The sequence below is a fragment of the Eutrigla gurnardus genome, assembly GCF_963514095.1.
Source record: "Eutrigla gurnardus genome assembly, chromosome: 11".
Classification (NCBI taxonomy): Eukaryota; Metazoa; Chordata; class Actinopteri; order Perciformes; family Triglidae; genus Eutrigla; species Eutrigla gurnardus.
In genome coordinates this window covers 10123620-10151294 of record NC_139925.1, presented here as the reverse complement: position 1 = coordinate 10151294, position 27675 = coordinate 10123620, and the positions used below count along the sequence as shown (strand labels likewise).

General features: G+C 41.5%; 1 protein-coding gene across 1 annotated transcript in view; it reads right to left on the bottom strand.

Annotated features, from left to right (window-relative positions):
• Nucleotides 1-20172: 20172 nt before the first annotated feature.
• LOC311020579 (zinc finger matrin-type protein 4) overlaps nt 20173-27675 on the bottom strand; it is a 47152-nt gene continuing 39649 nt past the window's right edge. Inside the window, exon 7 of the mRNA XM_084020689.1 lies at nt 20173-20328. Within this exon, the coding sequence (XP_083876815.1) occupies nt 20307-20328 (22 nt within the window). The 3' untranslated portion in view covers nt 20173-20306. The remainder of the gene's footprint in view (nt 20329-27675) is intronic.

Here is a 27675-nt window from a genome sequence, read left to right as displayed (position 1 = left end):
CACAATCCCTGCTGCTCGGTCTCTCCATCTCGTTGCCAGGCCAATAAGGGTTTTTGCCAATTGTCTGAAAAGCACAAGGATTACCTTCATGAAAAAAATGATCCCCAACCTTCCCGAACGGGGCACAACAGCCGCTGGTATCCCATAATGACAGAGCTGCCGAGGTGGTATTTGTGATTAGTGATGGTGTGCTCTGCATCACAGACACACAGGCAGCCACTGGCAGTGCAGTGCTGGGGTCACAGCTGAGCTCAGGAAAGGGCTCTCTGGTACTACACTCTTTGTGTTAGTCTGTCTATTTCTGTGAAGACTGTCATCAAACGCATTAAGTTCCATGACACCCCCCGGGGTCGGTCAGTTGTTTGCTTTTGTTTTGTTTGACGTGTTTGGTCCTGACCACAGGACACATGACTGACTAGACATGAGTCACCAATAACAATTTAAACCTAGTTTGCTCTGCTTCTGTTCATACAGGCCTTTCTTATAAATTAATGTACAATAATGTTTCAAGAATGCATCAAGTAAAATAACTAAAATAAAATGTAAAACGGGAACCTACTGTAAAACAGGTTTCCTGGCTGCATTGATGCAAGTCCGAGTCTGCATTGGATGCGTGAGAGTGCTTCACTTTCCTCCAACAGTCCAAAGACATGCAAATGCATGTGAATGAATTGTTAATCGTGTGTGTTACCCCTATGACATACTGGGGATCTGTTCACTGTGTTGCCTATTGCTCAGCTACACGCTGGGATAGGGAAATCCTGTGTAAGGGAATCACTTTAAAGAAAAGATGCTTTCTATGCCAGCTTTGAATATAGTTCAAAATGACAACAATATTATTATATTTGTGTGTGTCCTCATGTAAAAGCTGTCAACTGTCATTGGTTTCCTTAAAACATGACACTGATCTGTTCCTTTTAAACAGTAATGTATTCATGGCACTGTCTGGCTGGTTATTATTTTTTTCACAAAGCAAAACATCTGAAAATTTAAATCACTGAATTTGATTTTCAAAACACCCTGCTCTGTCTTATTCGAGCTGAAATTGCACTTGAATTGATGACTTTGCAAAAACCTGCACAAACTCTTGTGCTACCTCACATCCATCTAAAAGGAGAAAGTGATGAGGTGTGCTATGAGGTATGCTATGAGTTGACATCCTGCGAGGAAGAGCCTCTGGAACTGGTCTACTTAGAAATCCAAATTATCATAATTTCCTAATGTATATACAGAGGTGTTTTTTTTATTTTATTTGAAGTCTGTGATGAAATGCTGGTCAGAAATCATTGTCCCAACGCCCAGAGATCTTTATAACCATCTACATAAAATGTCTAAAATAAACCACATTCTTACCCTAAATGATCTAAACTACCTGAGAGGAGTCGGTTCAACGTCCTTGCAACAAACACACAGAGTGAGGATGAAAGTGTCTTCGCTAAAGTACCTTTAATGAAGCATAAGGAACCGACATGTTGAATAGTCCTGTGAAGTCAGTGATCCTGACTTGTCCCTCTAATTCGAGTCTGTCACATCTTTATGATGCATGATTAAGCTGTCAGAAGGTTGCTGCTAATGTCTTTGCCTGAAGGAATATGAGCACAAAGTAAGAGACAGTGGAGTGAAGCTGTGTTTGTGAGAAAGTGACTTTGGACACTCTTTCTTCATAGCGTGCTGTTAAATGTACCGACAGAACTATAATTCTCCCTCACTCAATTCTATAGCTGCATTGTGTTTGTAAGTGTTTGAAACGGTGTGAATTGTTCTCGTGAATGGGCGTGTGAATACCATCTGATGCCTAATGTTTTATGTCTTGACAATCACACCACTTCCACAAGTGTTGTATTTGTGTACCTGCCATTTGTGCGTGGAGTTGCTCATGTTTATCTGCTATAATACCAGTGTTGGAGTAATACCACTTTAGTGAACAAAACCAAGGAGTTGTATTTATCAGTTGCCTTCATTCTTCCCCACAGAAACTCTCCAGTGTCAGGTTGCATGGTATCCAGCCATCTTCTCATTTCCCATGTAGCTTTTCCCCTTTAAATCTCTCTGCCCCCCCCCCCCCCCCCCCCCCCCCTCAAAAGCCTCTTGATATGCATCCATGCCCTGATGTCCTGGAGAGTGTTCCCAGGCTAAATGAGATATGTAACCCCTCCAGTGTTTCCTTGGGTCTGCTCTGGATTCTCATCTGGAATACACCCAGAAGGAGACATCTGATAGATATCATCACAGCAGAGTCACAGGAATCTGCTCTTGCAGTTCCACCTCAGCTCCCCTCAGGTCACTGCACAAACTTAGTTTTCTTGATCTAATATCTGACAAAGACTGAGGACAAACCAAAACTGTAGGCCTCAAATTTTACCTCTCAGATTCTACAGTCGGTCAAGTCGGTCAAAAATCCGTGTTTTTTTGCTTTCTCAGGTTTCATTACTGCCTTTTTCCAAATGGGAATACATGCATTAAATTTCCTCAAACCTCTCATATGTTGAAAACAAATCTATTTTCTTCCAGATGTTGTATTGCTGTATCATTAGTTTAGGACACTCTGATTGAATGTATTGGGTCAAAGCAGTATTTAGCGTAGGCAGATCAGATGACTGCATTTTATTTCTGGGCAGTACTGTTTAGCACACGTCCTGTGTGTAGCTGCATGTACACAGCGTCTGAGCTCTGGGTGACTGTCACAACTTATTCATGTGAAAGTGAAAGCTTTCTCCTCCGTGTCTTTCCTTATTTTGCTCCTGTTCATTTTGCCCTTGTGTTCGACTGTGATGCTGCCCCATCCGGTTATGTGCAAAAGTAATATACACGGCCCCTGAAAGTAAATGCATATTCATGGTAATTAAATCAAGAACAAGGTTTGTTGTGTTGCTCCCATTTTCAGCACTTGAACGACTACTGCACACGATGAATAGTAAAGAGCTGTGTCTAAGAAGAAAATAAGAAGAAGAGTGCTTTTTGTCAAATAGTTGTAAGTGACAGTGTGGTGATTGCTCTGTAGACAGAGAAGCGTCACATCAGAGAAGCACAGAAGGAACAGAGATTGAGTCTGAAATTCAACAGTCTTTTTCTTTTTGTATTTAATTCCCAGCTTGACATTTTTCATCTACAGACTGAAAGCTTTGGTCAGACTTTGGTCATCTGTCTTGAACACTGAAAGATCAAGAGGCTTTAGACGGAAAGCGGCTTCACAACGACTCAGAACTATTTGCTTCTCCAAAAGCTCACATCTATTTTCCATCACATTCTTTCTAATACATTGTTTAGCTTTTTATTTGGAATCTCAATGTTTGATCCACATGCACGCTTTTGACCCAAGGCTCTTTTTTTTTTTTAAAGCATGCACACATTTTTCCATGTATGTATTAAAGGCCTGGGCTACTTCACCTCCTCCATTTGTGTGGTCGACCCTGGACATTTGTGTCTTTCTTCCTTCCTTTATATGTAATGGTCTTGGATAGAAAATCACAATGGAGCGTGAACACTGAATCTGCTGCACTGTCGAACCATAAAAGTTTTAGCTTTGTCCGTGAGAAACTGCTGACGTTCTAGTTTGAAATGGATGTTTTGATGAATTATGTTGTTCACTCAGCGTCGTGGTGCTGTACACTGGCTCACTGTCGCAGTTTTGTCTCACTGAGTAGGTCGGAGCCCTTTTTAATGTTGTCAGTAACGCTGTGCTTTTCCTACTTTGATATGCCAAAATGTCTGCTGTTTATATATAATAAAATACTAGATCAAAATCATATTGCAAGGTGACGTAGTGATTCCCAGCTCTTATGTCTATTGTTTTTTTTTCAACCCATTTGTACCGGATGCTGCGCGACGCAGCATTGCCCCTCCCGCCGGTTGTTGCGTTGCGTTTTTGTTTTTATTATTAATATTTTACAATATAATGTTTTATTACTGAAATTTCCCAGCAATTTCCCTTGGTAGAAAAATATTGTTGTACCTTATCTGAAATGAACTTGGCGCAAATCAGAATCTCACAATATTAATGTGAAGTTAGACGCACTTTAAATTTACACACAAAGGGCACATTTTGCAGCAGCCAATGGACCGATGGAAACATCACTGCACGGCGCTTGAGTCAAAGTTTGCCTTGCTCCTGATCCTTGCTGTTTGTCTGTCAGATTAATCTTGGTCTGTTTAAGCAGTGTAGCATCATTGATGATCGGTGGTATTATGTGAGATGCTCAGAGATGGATGAGGGTCTTAGCCTTGGCTATCACTCCCTCTGATGGAGCGAAGCAGCACGAGTACCTCACTGCTCATCTAGATCAGTCTAAATTTGCCTCGGGCAGGCAGGACCAAGGTCACTGAAGCCTTGCCATCACATTCACCGTACTATATATATATTTGTATCTATATGGACTGCTGTATAAACATGACTTTTTGGTCAACATTTACTCATGTGTCAATATCTGTGTAATCTTTGTTTTTGCTGCATGTGTGATGAGCAAGGACTTGTCCATGTGGTTAGGAGTTGCTAGTTTCCATGTCTCTGATATCTGAGCCTGGTGTCAGTGCCTATTTATTTCTCTTATTGATCTGCTCCTGTTCTCTCTCTCTCTCTCTCTCTCTCTCCTCTCTCTCTCTCTCTCTCTCTCTCTCTCTCTCTCTCTCTCTCTCTCTCTCTCTCTCTCTCTCTCTCTCTCTCTCTCTCTCTCTCTCTCTCTCTCTCTCTCTCTCTCTCTCTCTCTCTCTCTAACACACGCTCCCACACAACACATTTCCCTCAGGGGGTTTGCTGCTCCTTCTCCGACCTTCACAGAGCTCCCAAGTCTCCCCTCCCTGTTCTCTAACTGTGTGTGTGTGTATGCGTGTGTCTGTGTGTGTGTCTGTGTGTGTGTGTGCGTGTGTGTGCGTGTGTGTGTGTGCGTGCGTGCGTGCGCTGGCACTGGGCTGAGGGAGCAGTCCACTAATAGAAAGTCTATTGACTGGGCCAGTCACTCATTGCTGCTATAATAGCTGCCGGGACCCTCTGGACGCCAGTCGATAAAAGCGGCTTGTCTCTGTTCACTGGTGAGAGGCCTTTGTCAGCACTTGGGAGGAAAATTAAATGTTTGATCGACCACCTTTAAGATGCAGTTTATGGTGCGTGTGTGGGTCAGCAGGCATGAACGTGAGTGTGGTGCGCATGCGTGTGTGGAAAGATCAGAAAAAGAGGGAAGGAAGCAGGTTTGACACTGCCACAGTAAATCTTCTTCTCTGTGTGTGTGTGTGTGTGTGTGTGTGTGTGTGTGTGTGTGTGTGTGTGTGTGTGTGTGTGTGTGTGTGTGTGTGTGTGTGTGTGTGTGTGTGTGTGTGTGTGTGTGTGTGTGTGTGTGTGTGTGTGTGTGTGTGTGTGTGTGTGTGTGTGTGTGTGTGTGTGTGTGTTCATGTTTGAGAATACCAGTATAACCATAATTCCCAGGAAGCTTGTTCCACTGTATGCCTGGACTGCAAACAGCTGGCACTATTGTCTCAATGTGCAGATCCACAAACACACTTACGCATGCCAAGTCTCCCTAAATAACATTTGGCAGCAGAAACGGAGTCTTACAGGAGACAACGTGGCAACAAATTGAACTTTGGGATGTTACAAATGGACAGATGAGATGAGGTAAATGTTTACCTCGGGGCTGCGTATCGATGGATGACTGTAACTGTGTCATTGAGTATTGAAAACTGTCAGCTACAGAGTGCAGATTCCTGATCTGAATTAAAACGTTGCCAACTTGGATATTTCTAGATGCACAATCCCTGAGTCTTTAATCTGTACCTTATTATAAGAAACACAAACACATTTCCTGCAAAACCTATTTGTCATTTAACAAAAAGAGTTCAGATTCTCAGTTGGTCAAAATAAACACAAATGGCTGAACTGTGCCATAGGCCTGTATTGGACTAGAGAGTTGCGTATCTACTGAGCTGCTGCACATAAGTTGCCATCACTGTCTCTATTTTCTCTCCGCACACATCCTAATGACTGCCCTTGTATGAGCAGTCTGAAAGACAGCCTTTTGTCCCATAATACCAACATGCACCTCATTAGAATAGCCCCTAAGGTAGCGCTGGGGGGGAAATGAGGGAGGCTGTGTGATTGACAGCACTGGCATTCAGATTTAGGAGGGGTGGAGTCAATGTGGAGACAGCCCAGCAAGGACACTGTCAGGGGAGAATAAATATGGAGAGACCTGCCAGTGCTTATAAAAACTGTGGCACATAGTGAACTACCTCAGTCATGGCCACATGCACTCACAGAGTGGGGTCCAAGGCCCCAGGGCGAAGGACCACGGTGAGACAATGGTATGCGGTGTGGATATGTTGGTGACTTGTGAATGAGTGAAATGTTTAACAGCCTCTTCTCGGGGCCACATGATCCTGAGGGGAGTCCCTAGTAGCAAAGCATGACAGCATGGTGGAGCTAATGCCAGCCTCTGGCCACTAACCTCTGACACCTGGTTTGTGTCATCGTTGAGGAGTCACGCTGACGAACCAAGACAGGGTCGTCACAGTTGGGATTTCAAATGTCTCAAGTGGCAATTCTATGGCAATAAACTCCAGTGTCAGTTTCAGAGTGTCTTTATCAGCACGTACACACGACCCCTTAAGAGTGGTCTCTGTCAACTCTTTAGCCGTCATCTTTGTCAGGACAGTTAGATCCCAAGCGTGAGATTGCTGGGAAAGAAACTTGCTGCTAATTCTGTCCCACATTCATGCTCGCGGCAGACGAGGAGGGAGAGCGGCAAATATGATTATAGATGATTTTGCCAAACTGCTGCTCACAAAATGAAACGCAGCTAAGGAAGAAAACACGTCTTGCAACACCCCATGCACAGACACACAAACTGCAGGAAGATGGGCAACTGCTGATTGAATTCAGGTCAAATTAACTGTGAACTTTGTGAAAGGTGTGCTGCTTTCCCACATACGACAATCTGATTAACTTCATTAACATACCTGGCTAGAGCTGCGGCGCTGGAACGGAAGACACGCCGGCAGGGAAACAGACGATGTATTTGCAGTGGTGGCGGGCAGGGGGTAAAATTCGAGATGAGGCAGTAGCCAGATGGAAAAGGGAGGGAGGGGGAGGTAAGGGCTGTGTTGAGTGATATCTGCAGTGTGCAGGGTGTGAAGCGTGTCATCTGTCATCTAATAGAAAACCTGTGTGTGGCCAAAACGGTAATGTGAAAACATACTTTTCTTCCCCGTTCTCATGCTCGCTCTCTCTGCTGCTATTTGTACCCACAGGGTAAGCGTTCCCCTGCCTTCCCCTTCCATCCGTCTGCCTCAGTGTCTCTCCGCCACTCCGTCACCTGTCACATATGCAGTTGTGATGCAATTTCCCACAATTCTGTGCTCAGAATCTTAAGTAAGCCGTTACAGAGAGGTTGGTACGAGGCTATGTTTGTTTAATGCAAATTTTCAGACTGAGATTAATTTGCAAAGGCAGAGTAACAAGCTTCTCATTTACTTTTCAGATGAATGCATCTGTTTACTGCTTGTTGGCAAACCGTTCTCTTTAAAGTGATGGTTCGGAGTAAAATGCACCCTAGGTAATTTCCACCATGACATCCAGCCAAATACCCCCTCAGAAGCATTTTTAGCGGTGGTCAACATCGGTAAAGATAGGGCTATCAGTACTGGCGCGATGGTACATCTTGTATATCTCGTAAATTACCCCACTAATAATGCATGGAATGTTACCAAACTTCTGCAGTAGTACACATAGGGTCTGTACTCACAAAACGAGGCATTTGAAAGTTTGGAAGTACACCAGGAGTTTACTTAAAAGAACACTTGCCTGATAGCTTCTATCCTCTGCTGCTAACGCTACCGCCGCGTAGACGCCACTTCCGTGTTTACCCAGCCGATGCCGTCACGCGAGTTTCACGCGAGAGTATGAAAAAGTTTCGCTGAATTTTTATAAATGCTTGTATTATCAGGTCAACACATTTTTATAAATGCTTTTATTATCAGGTCAACAAGACAGGCCTGATTGGCAAAAGATGCTTGCAATTAGTCTTTTCTGTTCTGGAAAGAAGATTAAATCAAGTAAACATGTTGTCATTGATGAGCTGTTTTTACCTCGTGGTATAAGTAATGCTGAGAAATTGCATTAATAAATCTATTGTCTAACGAGAATTTAAAATCAGTCACACAACAGATTCAGATCAACTTTGAGGTGACTGCAGCTGTTGTTCAAGGTCAGAGTGACCTTGTTACAGCTTTGAACCATGAGGTAGCCATAATGCCTGTAAGCTGACAGGTTCACATTTAGTCTCTGAGGATCTTTTGACTCAGAAAGGCGGCACCTGTCAGTGTGTGTGTGTGTCTGTGTGTGTGTGTGTGTCTGTGTGTGTGTGTCTGTCTGTGTGTGTCTGTGTGTGTGCATTTCCTGATGACGGAGGCATGAATGCCAGTGTGAATAAGATATTAACCATTATGCAGGTTTCCATTCCATTTTCAAGGTGATCTTGCTCCATATAGTAATTTTACTTTGGGTTAAATCCACGAACATAATCAACATCCTTGTTTTGATTTGTTGTGATGAAGTGACGCCTGTGATTCACATGTGCGAACTGTGAGCCGCCTTCGCATGAGCGTCAAATCAGTCGCAGATTTTGGGGATGACATCATCCACCCGTGGCATCGGAGATATATGAGCATGCTATTCAAACCCTTGCAGTGTTTTTCATCCCACAGCGATTGCGATGACAGCCGCCCTCTGGTTTGTGACCTAAAAGATTATGCATCTCTCTTCATGGGGAGCTCAGCCCAGTTAACACTCCGGCCCAGCTCCAGCCCAGTTCCAGTCTCTGCTTAGCAGGCAGTCACTTCCCACTTTGTCCTCCTCTACTGAAGGCTAAGTGCGTTTTAGTGTTATAATGGCTGTGCATTATACTCCTTCTAATCCATTTCCCTTTAACAACAGTGGCTGATTGAGGCCAAGACCCATTAATATTCTGCTTTTAAAGAGGAGAGGGGATGCATATCGTTATATACATAGGGTTCATTCATTTAAGTGTTGCATTATTCATGTCATGCAACTTTTAAGGCCTTAAACATATGAATGATATAGTGAAGGTCTTCACACTGAGTCAATGTCATGATTTCTTTTACTACATTTGCTATGGGCATTATAATATGCTCCAAAGAATGAGTTCATTGTTGTTGCTCGGCTTCATTGCCTTCTGTAAGCAGTAGGGACAGTGCAAATTAACTCCTAACAAATTTGATTTGGAATGACACAACTGTACATCTGAAGTTAAAGATTGCATTAAAAAAACAAACTAACCAATCCCAGGATTTTATGATAGCAGATATGTGATTTTTGTACGATTTTAAAAAGCTAAATAGAAAATACATCCATCTGCTGATTGTCTGATTGAATCTGTTCTGGAAGCGATTGGTCTGTATTAGGGATGCAAACAATTCATCGATTATCGATTAATTGTCGATAAGAAATTACTCGATTAAAATAAATTAATTGCAATTAATTGCGTTTTGAACCTGTAATTCCCCGCCAGTCCACGTGAGGGCGCGCTTGACGCCAGACGTACTTGACGCACATACGCGAACACAAGCGAAGCAGGGCTCTGACGACAACAACAAGACAGACGAGAAGCGGGAGCAGTGTTTCCCACACGACGAGACTATGGTGCACCGCCATAGTCTAATTTCGGCTGCCATTGTCTCAATGTTCGCCCAAAATTATTTTATCAAGGCAAATGGACTTAACTAGCGGCTCTAATGATAGACTAAACAGGAGGGCAGCAGCGCGTATTATAAGGGGAAATCCTCGCGGCTGGTTTGGCTCATCAACGTTCTGTTTTCCCCCGTCGCCATGGCAAGGCGTCGCCCGCGCCGACCCCGCCTCAGCTGGCGAGTTTGACGGCGCGTATAGCCCCGTTCACATACGTCGCTACTCGCCCGTCACTCGCTTTCTCGCTGAATTCTACGCTGGCAAAAAAAACTCACTGCTGCCGACGGCTAGTTCAAGCGGCAACTCTCTGTGGAACTCTCTGTTGACGTCCACTGTCAATCATCTCTATTCTACATTGTGATTGGTACTCGCTTGGTACTCACTTCACTCGCATTGCAGAAAGTTAAAGTTATTTTCTCTCCGTAGCCGCCCACATCGCATCGCCTGTCCTGGACACATTCCGCTAGAACACATTCATTGACAGCTGTCGCTCAGAGATGGGCGAGTGGAGACGTATGTGAACGGGGCTTTAGTCAAAACCAAAACACCAAGGAAGGCTGAGGAATAGTCACCCACTTATATAATAAACTAATAGTTTAAAGGCTCAGCACTGTGTTTTAGTCATTTTTGTTCTCATCTTTTCTTGAATGCTTTAACTCCTCAACCCCATTTAGTATGTCAACATTTGTATCAGTACCAGCCGTTTGTAAGAAATTGGTCAGGAAACGATATGTCATATTTTGGTTCTCAAAATTCACCAAATTGATGCATTAAAATGAAATTATTCAAAATATGATTTGCATTTTTCTTTATATCATAAGGAAGATAGCATTTTATGTTACGTATACAGTAGATAGAGCCTATTCAGAGGGAAATTCAGCTTCTCAGAAGAATTGCCGCTTATCAATTAATCGATCATCGATCGATAAGATGAAACAACTATCAATTAATGAATTACTCGATAATTTTCATCACTAGTCTGTATAAGGCCATGTATGTAGCCTTTTTCATTCACATGTATGCACGTCAGCGCGGGTATTTTCCCTCATCATTAGGTCAAAGCCGTTAAACCGCTGTGCTTGAATCTGACTCCGATGTGTACCATGCCAATTAAAAAGTTTGTGACAGCAATCCTACAGTAATAAGCCGTGCATACACTCTTCTAGGCATAAAAACTCCTTGGTTGCTTTGGTTGCATCTTTAAAATCACCGTCCTGCTACATTAGAATTGAAATTAACATAAAATTTAAAATGCCTACAATTCATATACTGTTCACGCACAAAGGGTGTCAGCACTGTTTGCACAGCACAGTTGCTCAAAGTCAGCGCTTCTTTTTTCTTTAACTTCAAATATAAAGTGCTGAAGTACAAAATCCCAAACAATAGAAAATATGTGACTGTCCCACTACTTAGTGACGGCACTCTATTTGTTGGTGAGAAGTCTTTGAGGCTTTTGAAATTATTCCAATACAATTAGGTTTTCTCTTTCTCTGCTGGACCGCTTCCCATTGTCTCTCTCTTTCTCTCCTACACACGTAATGCTGACCCATTACAAAGCCTGGTGCGTTGTTCTGTTACTATGCACACCTTTAATTTCGGCCGTGTTCATGATTGTAGGGTAATTTTCTGCTTAGCTGAAACTGATGGAAATTGTGGATTTCTTGTTTTTCATGCTCAAGGATCAGTTTTTGTCTGACATCTTACACGATTGGCAGCAAAGTCACCGCACCCAGACAGATGTGCGCTGATGTAATTCATTAGGTACATAAGGCAGATGTAGCTTTTGTACACTTTGCACCTGGTATTGGAAAACGTGGAAGTAGCATCTTTAACATCACTCGTATTCAAAAGGGATGTTTCAAAGTTGCATCTGTGTCTCAATTCTAGCTGGAAGTTGTTTTAATATTCAGTGTGTGAGAAAACTGACAATATCAAGTGTACTTAAAGATATCCGTATGCACACTCTGTTTCGACTGACTCTTAAGAGTGGCGGTGATTGACTCTATTCTCCCACGATGCAATTAAGAGTAGAAATGGTTGCAGCTGCTTACAGCTAAAAGATTAAGACAAATTGCACTCAATGGTAAGCTGGAGAGTGATGAGTAAACAAGCACCTGTCAGTCAAAGCAAAAAAGCCGTAGTGCCTTCTCAATGGGGAAAAAATTAAATCAGAGAAATCCTTCCAACATGTGCATTTTCCGTCTCCGACTCCAGCAGTTGTGGTTATGATAGGATTTGGTTGAAACCTGACTAGCTGCCTGCTATTTGCAATCTAATTTCTATCAGTGCATGTATTTGTGTGTATGCCTGCATGTTGGTTACATTTCGGATGCCTGGTTTGGGGTGCGCTCTGCAGCCTGGGAGCAGGATGCAGAGATGACAGCAGTCACAGGGGAGAGACCATCAAATGTAGCCGTCAGCCGACAGACAGACTTATTACTGTGCTTGTCCCCCCTCCTGAGTCGAGGCCCAGATACATACGATATTAGGCCAAATCCTGCCTCACTGGCCCAGTTTATGCAAAGCCTAGTTTGGAGGAGTGTAGGTGTTGCGGGACATATCTGTAACCTAGGGTGCCTACACTCAATCTCTTTTTTGTTTCATGTAAGCCAGAGGATGGTGATTACAACACTAGGTAAATTGATTGTTGGTTGTCTGCGGTTTGCGAAGATGCCCTGTTTAATTTAAATTGAATATAAAACTAATGCTTTGAACAAACAAGAATTATTTGTCATGAATGTCTCCGGATAATGAAATCTTAATGGAGCGTGCTTCTTCTAATGAATTTATTAAATTACAAGAAATGCAAAATAGCCCCCCCACATACACACACACAAACACACACACACACACACACACACACACACACACACACACACACACACACACACACACACACACACACACACACACATACCCCTGTAAATGTGCAGTCAGGGGCTGAAACAGTCAGATCAGAGTTTTAATTAAAGCTTCTCTGGACAGCCGTGGAGCAGGAACAGCAAAAAGCTTTTTCCTGGAGGCGTGTTTGGCACTTGGCAAAGCTTCCTCATTTCAAAAACAGCAAGAGACAGATTTGGATTATAGCCGAAGCCAAAATTATGTATTTGCTTGACTGGAGCTACACCCTTGTTGTCTTTAGCGTAAAACAAGGTTAAAAATACTGGAGTAATCATAATAAATGATATATTATGGAGCTATTGTGGACAAAAGCAGATAGGACACACATTTACAACAGGTACATTCTTGTAAACACAGTGTTTGACATTAGTATTGCTTTTTTACCGAGCTTTAATATTTCAGTTGACCTTGAACACAGCTGGACTGTAAAATTGTTGTAGGAATCACTCAAACGATTTGGTCCACCGCTGAGTCTTGAATCTAGTTTTCCTCCTGAGCGGAAAACAAATCTGCCAATAGGAGGAGATTTGGATAGCTATACTTTCAACCGATTTTAAGATTTTAATTTGTAGAGGCGCATGGAGTGGTTTTCACAAACCTAGATTGTGTGTTTGCATGTTCCCTGGCATCCTCCCACAGTCCAATGACTCTAAGTTGCCCGTTATTGTGAGCATGAATGGTGACCTGTCCAGGGTGTACCCTACCTTCGCCTAATGTCAGCTGGGATCCGCTCCAGCTGACACAAGTGGTAAAAGATGATGGACGAATGGATGGATGGCAAGACCTTAAGGCGGGAACATTGTCCAGCTGGTCCAGCCAAAAACAGACGGCTCTTTTCTTCCTCTTTGGCAGTTCAGCAGCGCCTTTCCTGCTGCACTTTGCTGATTACAATACAGCGCCACCACATCGGCGTTAATGCTGCTGTTGTTACAAATGACAGAGATCCATGAAGTGCAACACTTGTTAGGAAAATGCTGTTTTAGTGAAGACGCCCATTGCTGCTCTAACAGCACATCTCTGTCTTTAAGAATGAGCACAAGACCCAAAGCACTGGTGCTGATGCAGATGCATTCACTGCTGCATGCTGCATATGTGTCTGGCTGCTTGTGTCACCCGACCGCCTGTGATCCACTGTCTGAAATGCCAGCTGGGGCTGTGGGGCTGAATATTGTGATGGCGACAATGATTTTTGACAGGGAAGCTCTGACAGGCTCTGACAATGAGCAGCCTGCTGCACGGAGCAGAGCAGTGGAGCGGAAATCTGTTGCTTCTGGGTTGTTTAGGGTCACATCAGCGCTGCTGACGGCAACAGCCAGTTAGGGGCATGCAGACACAACATGTGACGGCTCAAGTGAGAGGTGCCTAAACGAGCGAGTCTGTCGTCTTTGTTTTGTGGAAGGGTGCATTCAGATATGCAAATTAAATGTCTCTTATGTGTGTTCAGATACAAAAAAAAGAAATAAATCTGTGCTTGTTGTCTGTCTGTGTTCCTTGTGATTACTGAAATAGATCTTAATAAATTAATACCAGTCTCTCTACACCTACATCATCAGGGTGACCTTTTCCATCAGGCAGGCATTATTGTGATTATATTAAATGAAAGTGCAATTTAATTAAAGTTCAGAAACTTTGGTGGCCAGCCTTGCTCTCCTCTGGTAGTAATTCTTGTCTGTTCATTTACTCGTTGTCAGCATGGGTGACTCAGTGTTTACAATTGTTTTACCCTCATAAAGAGACAGTGCTGTACAGTAATGAAATCTCCACTCCGCCCTCCTCTTCTGAAGTTATTTTGCTTCGTGCGACCCCTTTTCCCCTTATGTCCTTTGTAAAATGTCAACTGAAGACATATCTCTATCTTGACATTTTGAACAAATGTTTCTCGTAATGATGCATTTGTTCAGGGTCACATGGAGGAAACGGAGACATCCAATCTACTGGTTCTCTGGGTACCATTACAGTGACTCACTGATCCTCATTGATGTGCCGAACGGTTATACAATCAACCGCTGCTAATTCAGTATGAACCCCGCAGTGAGGCGGAGCCACGCTAACATTTTCAAACGAAGGAGTTCAAAAAGCCGGGCTGTGGACTGGCCCTGCTGTACAGTAGAGAGGTTACCTTTGCAGAAGCGCATCCCAGCAGAACATGGCGGTACAGTGATAGGGTCATGAATATGGATGAGCCAAGATAACATGCCCTTCTGTGGGCTAAGTGGAGCTGTGGCCTAGTATTCTCACACCCACTGACTTATGATACACAGAGGTTGGATGGCACAGTGGAAAAGACATAATACCAGCTTTAATGTTTTATTTAGCTCACCTCCTGTTGACTACAGTGTGCCATTAAGAGCGCATACAGCATCTCCCGTTTGTACTGATTTCCTCTCTCGTCTGCCACCGTTTCTTCTCTCGCGCTTGTTTTTTTTTTAACTGCTGTTAGTTAAAAAAAACAAAACATTTTTTTTGGTTTCCACTCAAGGAAATAAGAAATAGGATAATCATTTTCCTCCACTGTGGTGATATCCTGCAGCTCGGTGCAACTGTGCTCATGTTGAAAGTCGATGGGTTATTATTCCCATTTATTTTAACAAGCTTGTAAAGAAGGGTGTGTGTGTGTGTGTGTGTGTCTTGGTGTAACTCACACTTTCTTTATTTGCTTCTCTTTCTTCATCTTGCAGAAACAGCAATGCTACTATGGACTACTTTTCTGTATGAATTAACAATGAGTTGTTACCATGGTGAAAGTCGTATGTACGTGTATAAGACACTCCAATGTTATGACAGCAGCTCGACATTAATACTTGCCCGGGGCAAGTCATCTCATGCAGTTATAAATGTGGGCGTATTTAGGGGCCGATATTCAGTAAAATATTGGGAGATGGGCGTTATTGCTTTTTAGATGCTGCTCCCTGATAACTTTTTTTAGCAACTTGAATAAATACAATTGTTGGAAAGAAATGTTTTCACAGCAATATAAAAAATATTAGACAAAATGGTCTCTTATTTCCTAATCATCTGACTTGTTATGCAGATAACCACTATAAATGACAACATCAATGTAAAAAGTTTCATTTCATTTCAGTTGTCCAAAATCCCTTCTTCAATTATTAATAGGCCTACATTTTCTATTTGGATCAAGTAAATTTGACTAAGGTGGAGAGATTAATACACAGCCAGAACAACAGTGGCTCAATGTTTGGATACATTTTCACTAGTCTAGCATTAGTAAAATGAACTCTGTGTACCACCTACAGTTCTATTAAGCCATGTTTAGCATATATAGATGATGTGTACAGTCATCAGTTAAAACTACTCCAAGTTCAGAGACCCATGCCATTTTTAAATTTTCAATTGAGTGTGGATTGATGTTGTTAATGAGATCATAAATCTGGGATATCAATCCTCTATGGTCTAAATTAAATTCAAGTATGTGGTCGACATGTCATTTTATCTAGAAATGAATGAAATGTCTGGCTTGGAAACAGCTCCTCATCTGTAAGTAATGAAAGGCATTTTTTTTTCTTAGATGAGTTGTAGTTTTGGAGTAATTGAGAGAGGGATGCAAATGTGTCCTCTAAGTATAGGTTATGGATTGACCTTTATTAAACCATAGAACAGAGGTGTTCTAAGTGGGAGGTAGGCCTCCCCACGGAGGTTCAGAACAGTTCCAGGGGGAGGCTCAGTGAATGGAGGTGAAAAATAATCACTTTAGTCATTACACTAGCTATAAAAGGGAGACAAGATAAAATATCCTTAAGGCACTGAAAGCATCTGGCAGGCTTGTTTTGAAATGCGTCTATTATTTTAAAAGGCTGAACATGCACCAGTTATCAAGTACAACAGTTACGATGCATGTCAAACACCTTTGACACCTCTAGTTCAACCTTGTTTTGATTTTGGTGTGGCTAATGAGAACCCAGGCAACAAAGCTGTTTTTTCTGCAGCCGGAGTACCAGTTTGGAGAGTTAAAAATCCCAGAGGATGATATTTTATTATAGAAATAAATGAATAATAATATTAATAGTTCTCTGGCAAACATTGCCAGTGTTGAATCATGTCAGCTGACGCTTTCTGATGTAAATTATGTTTGGCAGACCAAAATGCAACCTGTTGTTGTCGGGCTTTTGTGCTCTCTGCAGGACGGTGTTTGTACTCAGCCAAAGATTGTTTATGAGGCAACAGAAGCTTCACTCTGTAACACCACCGCACAACTCCAAGTGGACTGAGTGTTTTTGTAGTCTTTCATCTGTATCATTTTAACAATTTAATCTTTATAGTTAAATGATTAAGGGTTGTCTGTAACGTACAAAAGTTTTGCCTCAGTAGTGACTTATACTGCGGTTTCTCTGGTGTTGGCATTTCAATTCTGATGCCTAGTATCAATTGAAGCACGTCATATGAGGCTGTCACATTAGTCTTACCTTTTCTCCTGTTTCCATCTATTTTTAAACAATAAGTGGGAGTTATTCACCAACTAAATTCTGTCGGAGGAGACTGCGAACTCGGCTGCCATCTCTGATGGTGGCACTGGAAGCCGGTTCTAATTTTCATTAAATGGACCTAGTTTTTTCGACCACTCAGGGCATCTGCATGTTCAGCCATTCACACACATTCATACACTGATGGCAGTGGAGCCGCCTGCCCATTGGGATCTGATCTAATCTAACTCATTCACACAAGGCATGTGGCTGGAGGAGCTGGGAACCACCGCTCTTCGCTCTACCTCTTAGCCACAACTGCCAAAATATATTTGTTCTGTCCCATCAGATTTTACTGCCTGATTAATAATTTAAAATGACAAATATTCAGTAATTTCTGCATCTCATTTTACATATCTCTTGTTGATTTACATTGGTTGAGGTGCTGCATGATAGTTATAAAGAAAAACAATCTTTAGGAAAGGGAATGACGAGACAAAGTGATGGAGACACTAAAAATCAAATGAGATTAATAAGATTAATATCTGTTTTATCCATGTTATTGTGTTGTTTATACTGCAAAGCTTGAGGTTGTGCGGTAACAGATGGTTGCTGCTAGTAAAAGCAAATGTCCCACACGAACATGGTGGTGCAAAACACACAGAAAAAGAAAACGAAAGGTCTGGGATTTGCAAGAGAAAATAGATATAGTTGTCATCTTCATTGTATTCATCATCAGGTATGTTTACAAATGTGCTCATGGTACACGACTCACAGCAAGTCTCCCAATGCCGGTGCAGTTGACAGCTTCACCTATACAGACACATCCGCAAGCATCATATCACAAAATTCCTACTCATAGATACATCTCTGTCATATATTATGTAACATCTTGTAAAATATGTGACTCACAGCACCGTCATCTTCTGCACAGACTGTGTTATCTGCACACACAGACGCTGCTTCTATTGTGAATACATCAGTGCTGGAGAGAAGAGTCAGTGTAAATATTCATCAAAACGCTCATGATGCACATCAAAAATGCCAAATCACTTCCCGTTTTGCATTTTTCTTATGGCATTACCAACAACAGAGGGGGTTGGTAATTTCTTTGACGTCACAAAAAATTTAAATCCAACAGTTTCGTAGTCCTGCATCATATTTTTGGCTGTTTTATGAATCCACTGGCAAAACAGTCATGTATCTCTGGGAGGTTTCTCTCTTTGTGGTGGTCGCGGTTGTCCTCATTGGTACGCCTGTTGTCAAAATCCCTTTATGATCACTCAGGGTCTTTTTGTATTTTGGTCTATCATCACTGACTCCACGATGACTCAGAATGAGTTTATTTCAACTGATAGCTACCCATAAAAAAATACGACCCACCAAAAGACAGTTTATTCTCATTTCAGTGCCAGCATATTTGTATTTTTCAATAATATCCATAAGAAACACATTTTTACTACGTGTTTTCTTATCGCTCTGTAGCTCACGGCAGATAAACACTATGAATACAAAACTCTTGTACTTAAAACCCAAACGTCACCTGCAGCTACTGCTTATTTACACAAATTGCTTTTTTTTCTACTTTTTTTTTTTTGCTTTGTTAATCTATTTAACTTCAAACACTCATTGTATGGTTGTTACAGTGTGATTGCATAAAACCATTACTGATCCGCATTTCTGCAGTACGTAGTTAACTCACCATAAAATTAACAAAGCACAAATATAAAATATTTTAATAAGTTTCCAGAGGAAAAGAAACAGCTGATAGCTTCGCATTGAGTGCTGTGTTTTTCAGTCCTTTCCTCGGCTTATAGAGAAATGCTGCTCAGTGCCAGCGCAGGAAAGTGGAGCGTGTCTTCTGTTTGCTCATCTTATGATGCTACAAACCGTCCTGGAAACTCACTTTACAGACACTCAAAAGACACACAGATGAGGGGTGTTATACAGTGGTGGCTGGTCTAATCCCTAAGTATCAAAAAGTTGTAATTTTTTTGAATTAATAAATTAATTAGATGTTTAAAAGAAGCCAGTTCAGTAGTAAAATGTGTTCTCTCTGTTCAGATGCAAGCATGTGCATTAATGCATTATGAAGCTATCACTAGAAAGCAGCGCTATTGCCAAAATGCGCAAGCAATAGGTTTCAGAAAGGCAAGTGAATGCAACGTTTTACATTTTTCATGCATTGAATTACATCCCAGTTGTACTGTACATTGGCTGCTACATGGATTGGGAGTGAAGTTATTATTTTTTTTCTTTGTCCATAAAATAAAAAATATTATCAACATGTCGCCCGTCTCAACAGAGAAGATAATTTGTGTCGCCTCCGGTCTGCACCTGACATCAGTATTCAGTGCCCTGGGAATGTTTTTTTTTTTTTTCAACAGTAGATGATGCACAAAGTTGCGCCGAACCCTCATCTCAGAGCAGGAGTTTGAAAGTCTTTGTGCTGCTTCTCTCCGCTGCCTTCTGTACTGTAACCATGCCACATCTCAAGGTTTTGATTTGTATGGAATAGATGAAAAGATGGGGTTTTCAAAATGACACATTCGCCAGTTGAAAAGAATCGTGACACCGATGCACTACATTTATAGACAACACAAGATTCAAACCAAAATACCTTTTTTTTTAAAGTTGGATATTCATGCAATCTGTAATGACTGAGGTCATCGGGAGTTTTTTTGTCCTTGGATTTTAAGGTCTGGGCCTGAGTAAGTCTCCAGTTGTCTGAAAGTGATCCATGCGTGTGCTACCATCGCTGTGTATGAATTGCATGTAGAAACAGAAGACTGGGATCACTGTCAGAGCACTTTGGGACGGCTAGTAACAGAGTTATTATTACTGCTGCTCTATGACTATCATTATAATAATTATTACCACTCTGGGCAACGCACTGACATCAGTTCAGTTTTAGGATTGTGGTTCACACAGAAGTTATATGGCAATATGCAACCGCTTCTGACGGCAGTTGGTGTCAAGAACTCATATCACTTAACACTTAGGTGCTGAATAAAATCTCAGATATATTTTTAGATCAATAGAAATAAACACACTCACATACTGTAGATGTGTGCATGGATGTCCATGACACCCATACACACACACATTCTCACACACATTCTCACACACACACACACACACACACACACACACACACACACACACACACACACACACACACACACACGCTGAAGTTGCTCTGCACTACTTTCTCATACTCTTCTGTTTCTGACAGTCCTTTTTTCTAAAGTTGTTTATTCCAATATCCAGTCTTCAGAGTGGTCTGTGTCCGTGTCCTACTGCTGGTGTTGCTTCAGGCTGAAAACAAAACACAGGAAATAATTTGTTAGTCTTGGTTTGCCTTGGACACGAGCTGATCCAACAAGACAGGGTCTTTAACCACAGGGAACATAAAGCCCACTGGGGGAAGGATATTCTGTTTCTGCCTTGCTCCGTCGCTAGGAAGTAATCTAATTTACCTGGAAATACGTCTCCTGCTATATATAATATGGAGGAATAAACAACATCCTCAGTGCTAATGTATCAAGATAAATGTGCAGAGATGCAGCGCTGCAATACCACATTGCTTTATTTCCTCTGCTGCATTGCAAAGGATTTCCTTTCACTGGGGATGACGGCTCGACTGTAATGTATGTGAAGCATTAACCAATAATCCTGTTTCACAATCTTCTCGTAATTACAGCCGTCTATTATGCCTTTTATCTGGCTGTTCCCCAAATTAAAACAAAGGGGAAAGATATGGGCATAAACCCTTGTGTTTAAGGTGCAATAATTACTGCGGATTTGTCCTTTTATCTTTCGCTGCTGATTGTTTTTCATGATGACAGGCGCTGTGGCTGCATTCTGTAGCTTTTTATCGCCAGAGACAAACACGGCACATTTGATTAAAACAAAGAGATAAATTGGATTGACGCTCGTGCCAAGCAAAAGCTCCATAATGGCATCTTCTGGTGAAATGTATTTTTGATTTTACAGAGTTTTCCCATCTCTAATACAGGACAGACATTTTAAAATGAATTCTATATCATACTTAGGCAATACAATTGTACCTCAGACAGAGTGTCAGACACAGCTCTGGGTCACTAGGATCCTGTGTCATCCCTATAAAAAGTTTTTTAAAAAAGTTCCACATTCACATGTAGAATCTGTGAGCAAGGGACAAAGATTTGGCATCTGATCAGAAGTGACTAATCGATCTAGAGCAGGCTTTGGTGTAATGCAGGCAAAAAGGATGTGTTGGGTGCAAAAGAGGTGGAAGGCATTGGCTGGAATGTAATGAACTCTGATCCCACTGGCTTTGTTTGACAATGTGTTATCTTTTTAGTGGTTAAAAACCAGCTTGTAAACTAGCTACTTGTGAAGCAATCTGATCGTACACTTGGTTTTCTCCACCCCAACTCCGGTCTTGCATTCAAGTTGCTTCTCGGACAGTAAACAATGAGCAGGGTGCAGAAAAAGACGTGTTGGCCAGGATATCCACCCAGAAATATAGACCCTCGCCTTCAGAAGCTAATCCATCATCAGACCGATAGCTGATGAGTTCTGAGATTGGTGCCTGTGTGAAGCTATTTGAACCTTTTATTGAATAAATGTTGCAACTGTCACAAATTATCATCTTTGCCAGTATGAATAGTTTTGAGGGGAGATATTTATTATTTTCATGAATATCATGCACCCCTGGTGTTAAAAGCCTTAATCCCTAATCCTTTTGTATAATTGTTCCTCTTTTTAGATTTAGAGGCTTTTTAACTTTTGTTTCAGGATGCTGTTTAGAAAGTGTTCTGCTCAGTATGAGCTCAGTGCTGGTGTGGTGTTATGTTTGTTCAGAGATACAAAGGCACACATAAAGTGAGAATAAGAAAGAAAAAAAAAAACAGCACAATGAATTCTGTCATTTTCATCTCGGTCCTTGAAAATGCCACCCCTCCACCGTGTCCTATTTGGAGCGTTGCCCCACACTGAGCCGGGGAGCGAGGACGAGGGCGCGCTGCACAGACACACTAGCTGTCAGCACCTATCCCGGTAATGGCTGTTAAAACAGTGGCCTCTACACCCTGTCTGCTCTGTCAGGACTCATCTAGCACTTTGGACTCTGTGGAGTGGGATGGCGTGACTCTGGTAGCATGTATTGTTCACTGGGAGGGGACAGGTGGCATCAAGGATGGAGGGAAGGACAGCAAGAGGACAGGGGCAGATTACAAACTGTGAGATAAAGGTGTCGTGATTTTTTTTCCGGCACTGGCAGCTAGTCGGAGTAGTTGCTTTTATGTGCTAACAACTGTCATTTATGTTTTGAAATTCTTCTTCAAAGGAGCTACATGGTATCAGACATATTATTTTTGAATGTATCACATTATATGGTCAAATTTAAACAATTGATAATTGGTAATAACTTATTTCACCCTTTGGAAAAACAACAACAAAAATAGATGCACTGTATTTAATACCTAAATTAACGAGGTATACCTGAATGCACCATGAAGTCCCTGTCAGTACCCACTTGCTTTGCAGTATACAAAGTAATGTGGACACACTTCGATTTTAAGTGGAGACACAAAATCATCCAACAGTTAGCTGAGCTCTGGTTGCTACAGTCTCTAAACCTTCTGCAGCATTCAAACTTTATTTTTTTCTGAGAGGTGAAAGTAGTCGGTGTTAACAAGAAAAAGAAAAAAACCTGCAAAAGTAAAAAAAAAAAACCCAAACAAAACATACAGATAACTATATAGTTTCTTTCTTTCTTTCTTTCTTTCTTTCTTTCTTTCTTTCTTTCTTTCTTTCTTTCTTTCTTTCTTTCTTTCTTTCTTTCTTTCTTTCTTTCTTTCTTTCTTTCTTTCTTTCTTTCTTTCTTTCCTTTTAATCATTTTGGCACTGCTCACATTTATCTTGCATTTCCTAGAGCCAAAGGTCAAACAGTCAAAGATGGTACATTCTAACATTTACAAGGTTGAATAAAAAAAAAGACTTGTAGAGGCTTGATGATGATTTCCCATTCAATGATTTCCCATTCAACTAATCAATTAACTGACTAACTCTGTAGAAGCAGGGAGCCTTCATAATGCCAAAAGAAGAAATCTGTTGCCTTTGGTTTAGCTACATTCATTTCTTTTATTAAAAATAAATTATTCAATAACAGAAATTTGAACTTGCAGCTTTAACTCTTTTCTGTCATGCTGTTTTCATAAAGTCTGGACTTTATTTAAATGGGAGTCAACATGGTACAAAGACTGTTTAGCAAGGGTCGACTACACACCCAATATTTTGCATGCATATATTACAAGACTTTCACATATATATTCATACACATGATTATGAATATGTGGATTGTACGAGGTGGAATAGCTGGTCACGAATGGTGACTGAGCCAAGGACAGTGATATGGAGGGAGGTAGAAGGTGAGACAGGAGATGGGTTACGAAAGGTTGTCTGTGAGTGTTAATAAATTAATCCAATAATCTGCCCCGGGCCATGCATGTGTGGAATGTGAGATATACAAGTGTGTGTGTGTGTGTGTGAGTGAGAGAGAGAGAGAGCGCATGTGCCTCTATGTCCAAGGGAAGTGTTTGTGAGGATGTGAAGGTCACCTTGGCATGGTGTGTGTGTGTGTGTGTGTGTGTGTGTGTGTGTGTGTGTGTGTGTGTGTGTGTGTGTGTGTGTGTGTGTGTGTGTGTGTGTGTGTGTGTGTGTGTGTGTGTGTGTGTGTGTGTGTGTGTGTGTGTGTGTGTGTGTGTGTGTGTGTGTGTGTGTGTGTGTCAGGTAACCACAGTTACTAAGGGAACAGAGCAGTGAGTCATGATTCAGGCATGATCCCCCCCCACCTCCCCTCACCTTATTAACATCACAGACAGTGACGCTCAGGGCAGTGTGTCTGTCTGTGTGTGTGTGTGTAAACAAAAACGGTGTTTATATGGAAGGTGTGAGGGAACACAGCGACATGTGCCTTTGGGGCCGATGAGGGGAGCCTGAGGCATGAGCGTGCATGCATGTGTGTGTGTTCAGGTATGGCAGAGGAAGCGATTGGGGGGAATAGCCGCCCTGCGACAGTCCCGAATTAACCTTTCACCTTGCCTCAAGCAGGGAGAGGACGCACACACATCCCCTACCATGACACACACTCGCGTACACACAGCAGGTCTGCCCTGTTAGCAGGTCGATAGCACGACCATTTGCATTCAGAGTTACTTTACACTCAGCACTGTAATCTCTCTCTCTCACACACACACACACTCTCCTCGCTCGGCCTTTCCCTCTTAAATGTACATTAGTTTGTTTTGTAGTTTGTGTGTGTGTCCTCTCCTCTGTGATACTGATGCTGAATAATTACCAGGGTGAGTAGGCTAAATGGATTGTTCCCGACCTCACCATCATACCCTCAGGGCCTGCGTTAACATCAGCATCACACACATACACAAGCACACCCAATACATATAAACACACATAAAGGCAGGCAGGGAGGTTGGATATTGTATAACGAAAAAGGAAAATTCATCCTGAAAGGAAAAGGCAATACAATCCTAGTGAACGTGAATTATATTCTACGCATAGTTAAATCGCAATGTCATCGGTCAGAGATACAGCCCTGCTGACAGTTCCCATCAAGGAAACTGCACGTCACTGGTTGCTTTGTTTTTTCTCGTGGACTCCAAGGAGCTAATTAGTGCCCTTTATTGTTTTGTTCTCTTATTAGAAATACATTTTAATGCATGTATACTCGGACAAAAAAATTTCAGGCTGGTAATGATTGCATAAAAGCTGCCATGGCCTTGATATTCTGTACTGTGACAATGAGCTCTCTACGAAACTGGCTGGGACTACTGGATGGATATCAACCAGGTTGAACCGGGCAGAGAGAGAAAGATCTATATAATGGAACCTGACTGATAAATCAGCTGGCCTACAAGCAGAAATTATTGGCATTTATGTTGGCAGATGAACAAACAGTAATTGCAGTTCATAAACATTCACAGTCACACTTCCTGTCCTGTTTTTGGCAATGTCCACACAAACACACACACACACACACATTTTAATATAATATATTGTTATATATATATTTAAATGTTTTCTCCCAAATTCAATTTTGAATTTATTTTCCAGTTCAGAAACGTGAAAATGAACCTCGATCATTATTAAACCACAACAGTCTGGGCTTTTTGTGATTCGCCGGTCGAGAGTATGTTCATCTGATGTTCTGTGATCCAGTTCCAGTAGTGCTAAGCTGGCACTAGCCTTCTATTTCTACTATGATGTTTTAAGAATAGCTTTGCTTAAGCGACACACCTGTTAATATAACAGCTTGTAATAGGCTGCATTGTTGTACACTTGACACTGAACCAGGAATCTGTTGCTATTTAAAGCTCACCATTTGATACCAAGCATCCAGTTTCTTTAACCAATGATTTTTTTTCTATTCTTATTCAATGAATAAAACAAACCAAAGAATATGAATAATAAGTCTGTCAAAATAAAAGTAATTATTATAGATATTTACATGCTTTTTTTCAACTACTAGTATGTTTTCCACTATTGGACTAAAAATCAGAAAACACTACGAACCAAATCAGGTTCTGAACATTAATTAATCACAATCAATATTTCATAACCTCATCAAATTTCACTTCATTATTTCTCAATGCAAATATTTTTTTTAATTTTTTGTTAGTCAGTGAATTCAATAGGGTTTTGTGTGTTGGTACAGTCCCCTTAGTAACAACCAGTGGGCCCTGGAGGAGCAGCCTATAGTACTAAACAGGCATGAAAGTTTTACTTGTCATAACATAACTTTTATTCTTCCATATGCACAAATAACACTTTTGTTTATAAGGGAGAGAGAATACATTGTCAGGTGTTCTCGCAGGTGGTGTCCAATTATATCGGCAGGATGGATGTTGGAAAGGTGGATAACTGTAGTTGTTTGTTGTGAAAGAGTTTGTTTTGATGACCCATTACTTTACCTGGATACATCACATTTTTTACACAGCTGTAGCGCTGGGAAAGAAAACATTTCAGCTCCACTCTGCTCATGTCCATTCTTTATTTATCACTTTTTTTCAAACTAACAATTATCTTATATTTGGTGTACTTGTGTATTGAGTAATTGAGTAAACTGGACCAACATGGGGAGTTAATATCATCTGTCTGGTTCATTTTCGTCTGCTTCCCACTTGCGTCCCTGTCTGCTGGCCGGCTACACACATTGGCTTCATTGCAGCGCACTGTAAACTGTGAAAGTGTTCTGCCAAATTTATCTAGTTACATCTCTACTGTTATCATCCTGTACAGGTCCAATTACAACAGCCAGCCTGTAGCGACTGTGTGCAGTCTGCAGTGTTTCAAATGACCCGCAGCTGACTGTGTGGAGCAGATGCACAGTCCAGATAGGAAGACCTGGCAGACGGATGCAGCCAGCTGTTTAAAGAAGAGCGAAATCTCTTGTTGTTTGATGATGAAACATTTCTAATGCCAGGGCACAAAGGAGGTGTGCACACAGTTAGGCAACAAATACATAGTTTATTTCTCTTTTTCATTTTCCAAGGCAAAACATTTTTCTGAGGAAGATGTAGATATATATTTTCCTCAAGAAGATCTGGTAGATCAAAATGTTGCCCTGAAAAAGTGAGAAATAAGCTTTATATTTGGAGCAGTGTGCAGACCTCCTTTGTGCCCTCCAGTTAAGTATTTTATTCTTGCACCTGAGTATCTTAGCCTGCATGTGCGCACTTCTTGTGACATTCCTAATGCCAAACATCACACACAGTCACACGCACACACACACACACACACACACACACACACACACACACACACACACACACACACACACACACACACGTATACGCATAAACAGACGTAGCTACACATACACATTTCTTATGGATGTTTCCTCAGTGAGGGCTAATCCCCTGCCACTGTCAGCTGTGCTTTCGTCTCCTCCGGAAAGCTCCTTATACAAGCCAAAGCTCATCCTGAGTGTGAAAGAACACACAGACTACCCACAAAAATACACGCACACACACACACGCACGCACACGCACACACACACACACACACACACACACACACACACACACACACAGTAAAAAGTTTGGTTGGAAGATCTTGCATCACTTTGGCAAACCCTTGTCCACCCTGTAAACAACCCCCGAGATATGAACTGAACAATTTCCAGCCTCTTCTCCATAAGTACTCACACTACACTGACACACACAGACACATAACTATACACAAATATAAACCACATTTTTGTGCAGCACTGCACAACCCTCCATCATTTGACAGCTTGTTTTTAAACAGTACACTTTAAATGTGTTTTTCAAGATGTAAACTACATTACATAACTGTACTGTGATAAAACCCATCGATGCTGGTGCTCAAATCAATGCTCAATTTCTTACCACATATACAGTATTAAAAACTAACTGCCTCATCTGACATTTTAAATCCGCCCTAATCTTTGCAAGGTCAATAAAAAGAAATAAAAGAATCTTACCACCCTCTAATCAGAACCCCCTCCTCGCCTCTCTGGTTTTTCCCTTTTCCATCACCACTGTGTAGCGTTACAATCATAGCACAAGCCTCTTCTCTTCTGGAAATGAAGCTCATTGTAGCAAAATCTATGACTTATTATCTGGTGTTAGCAGATAT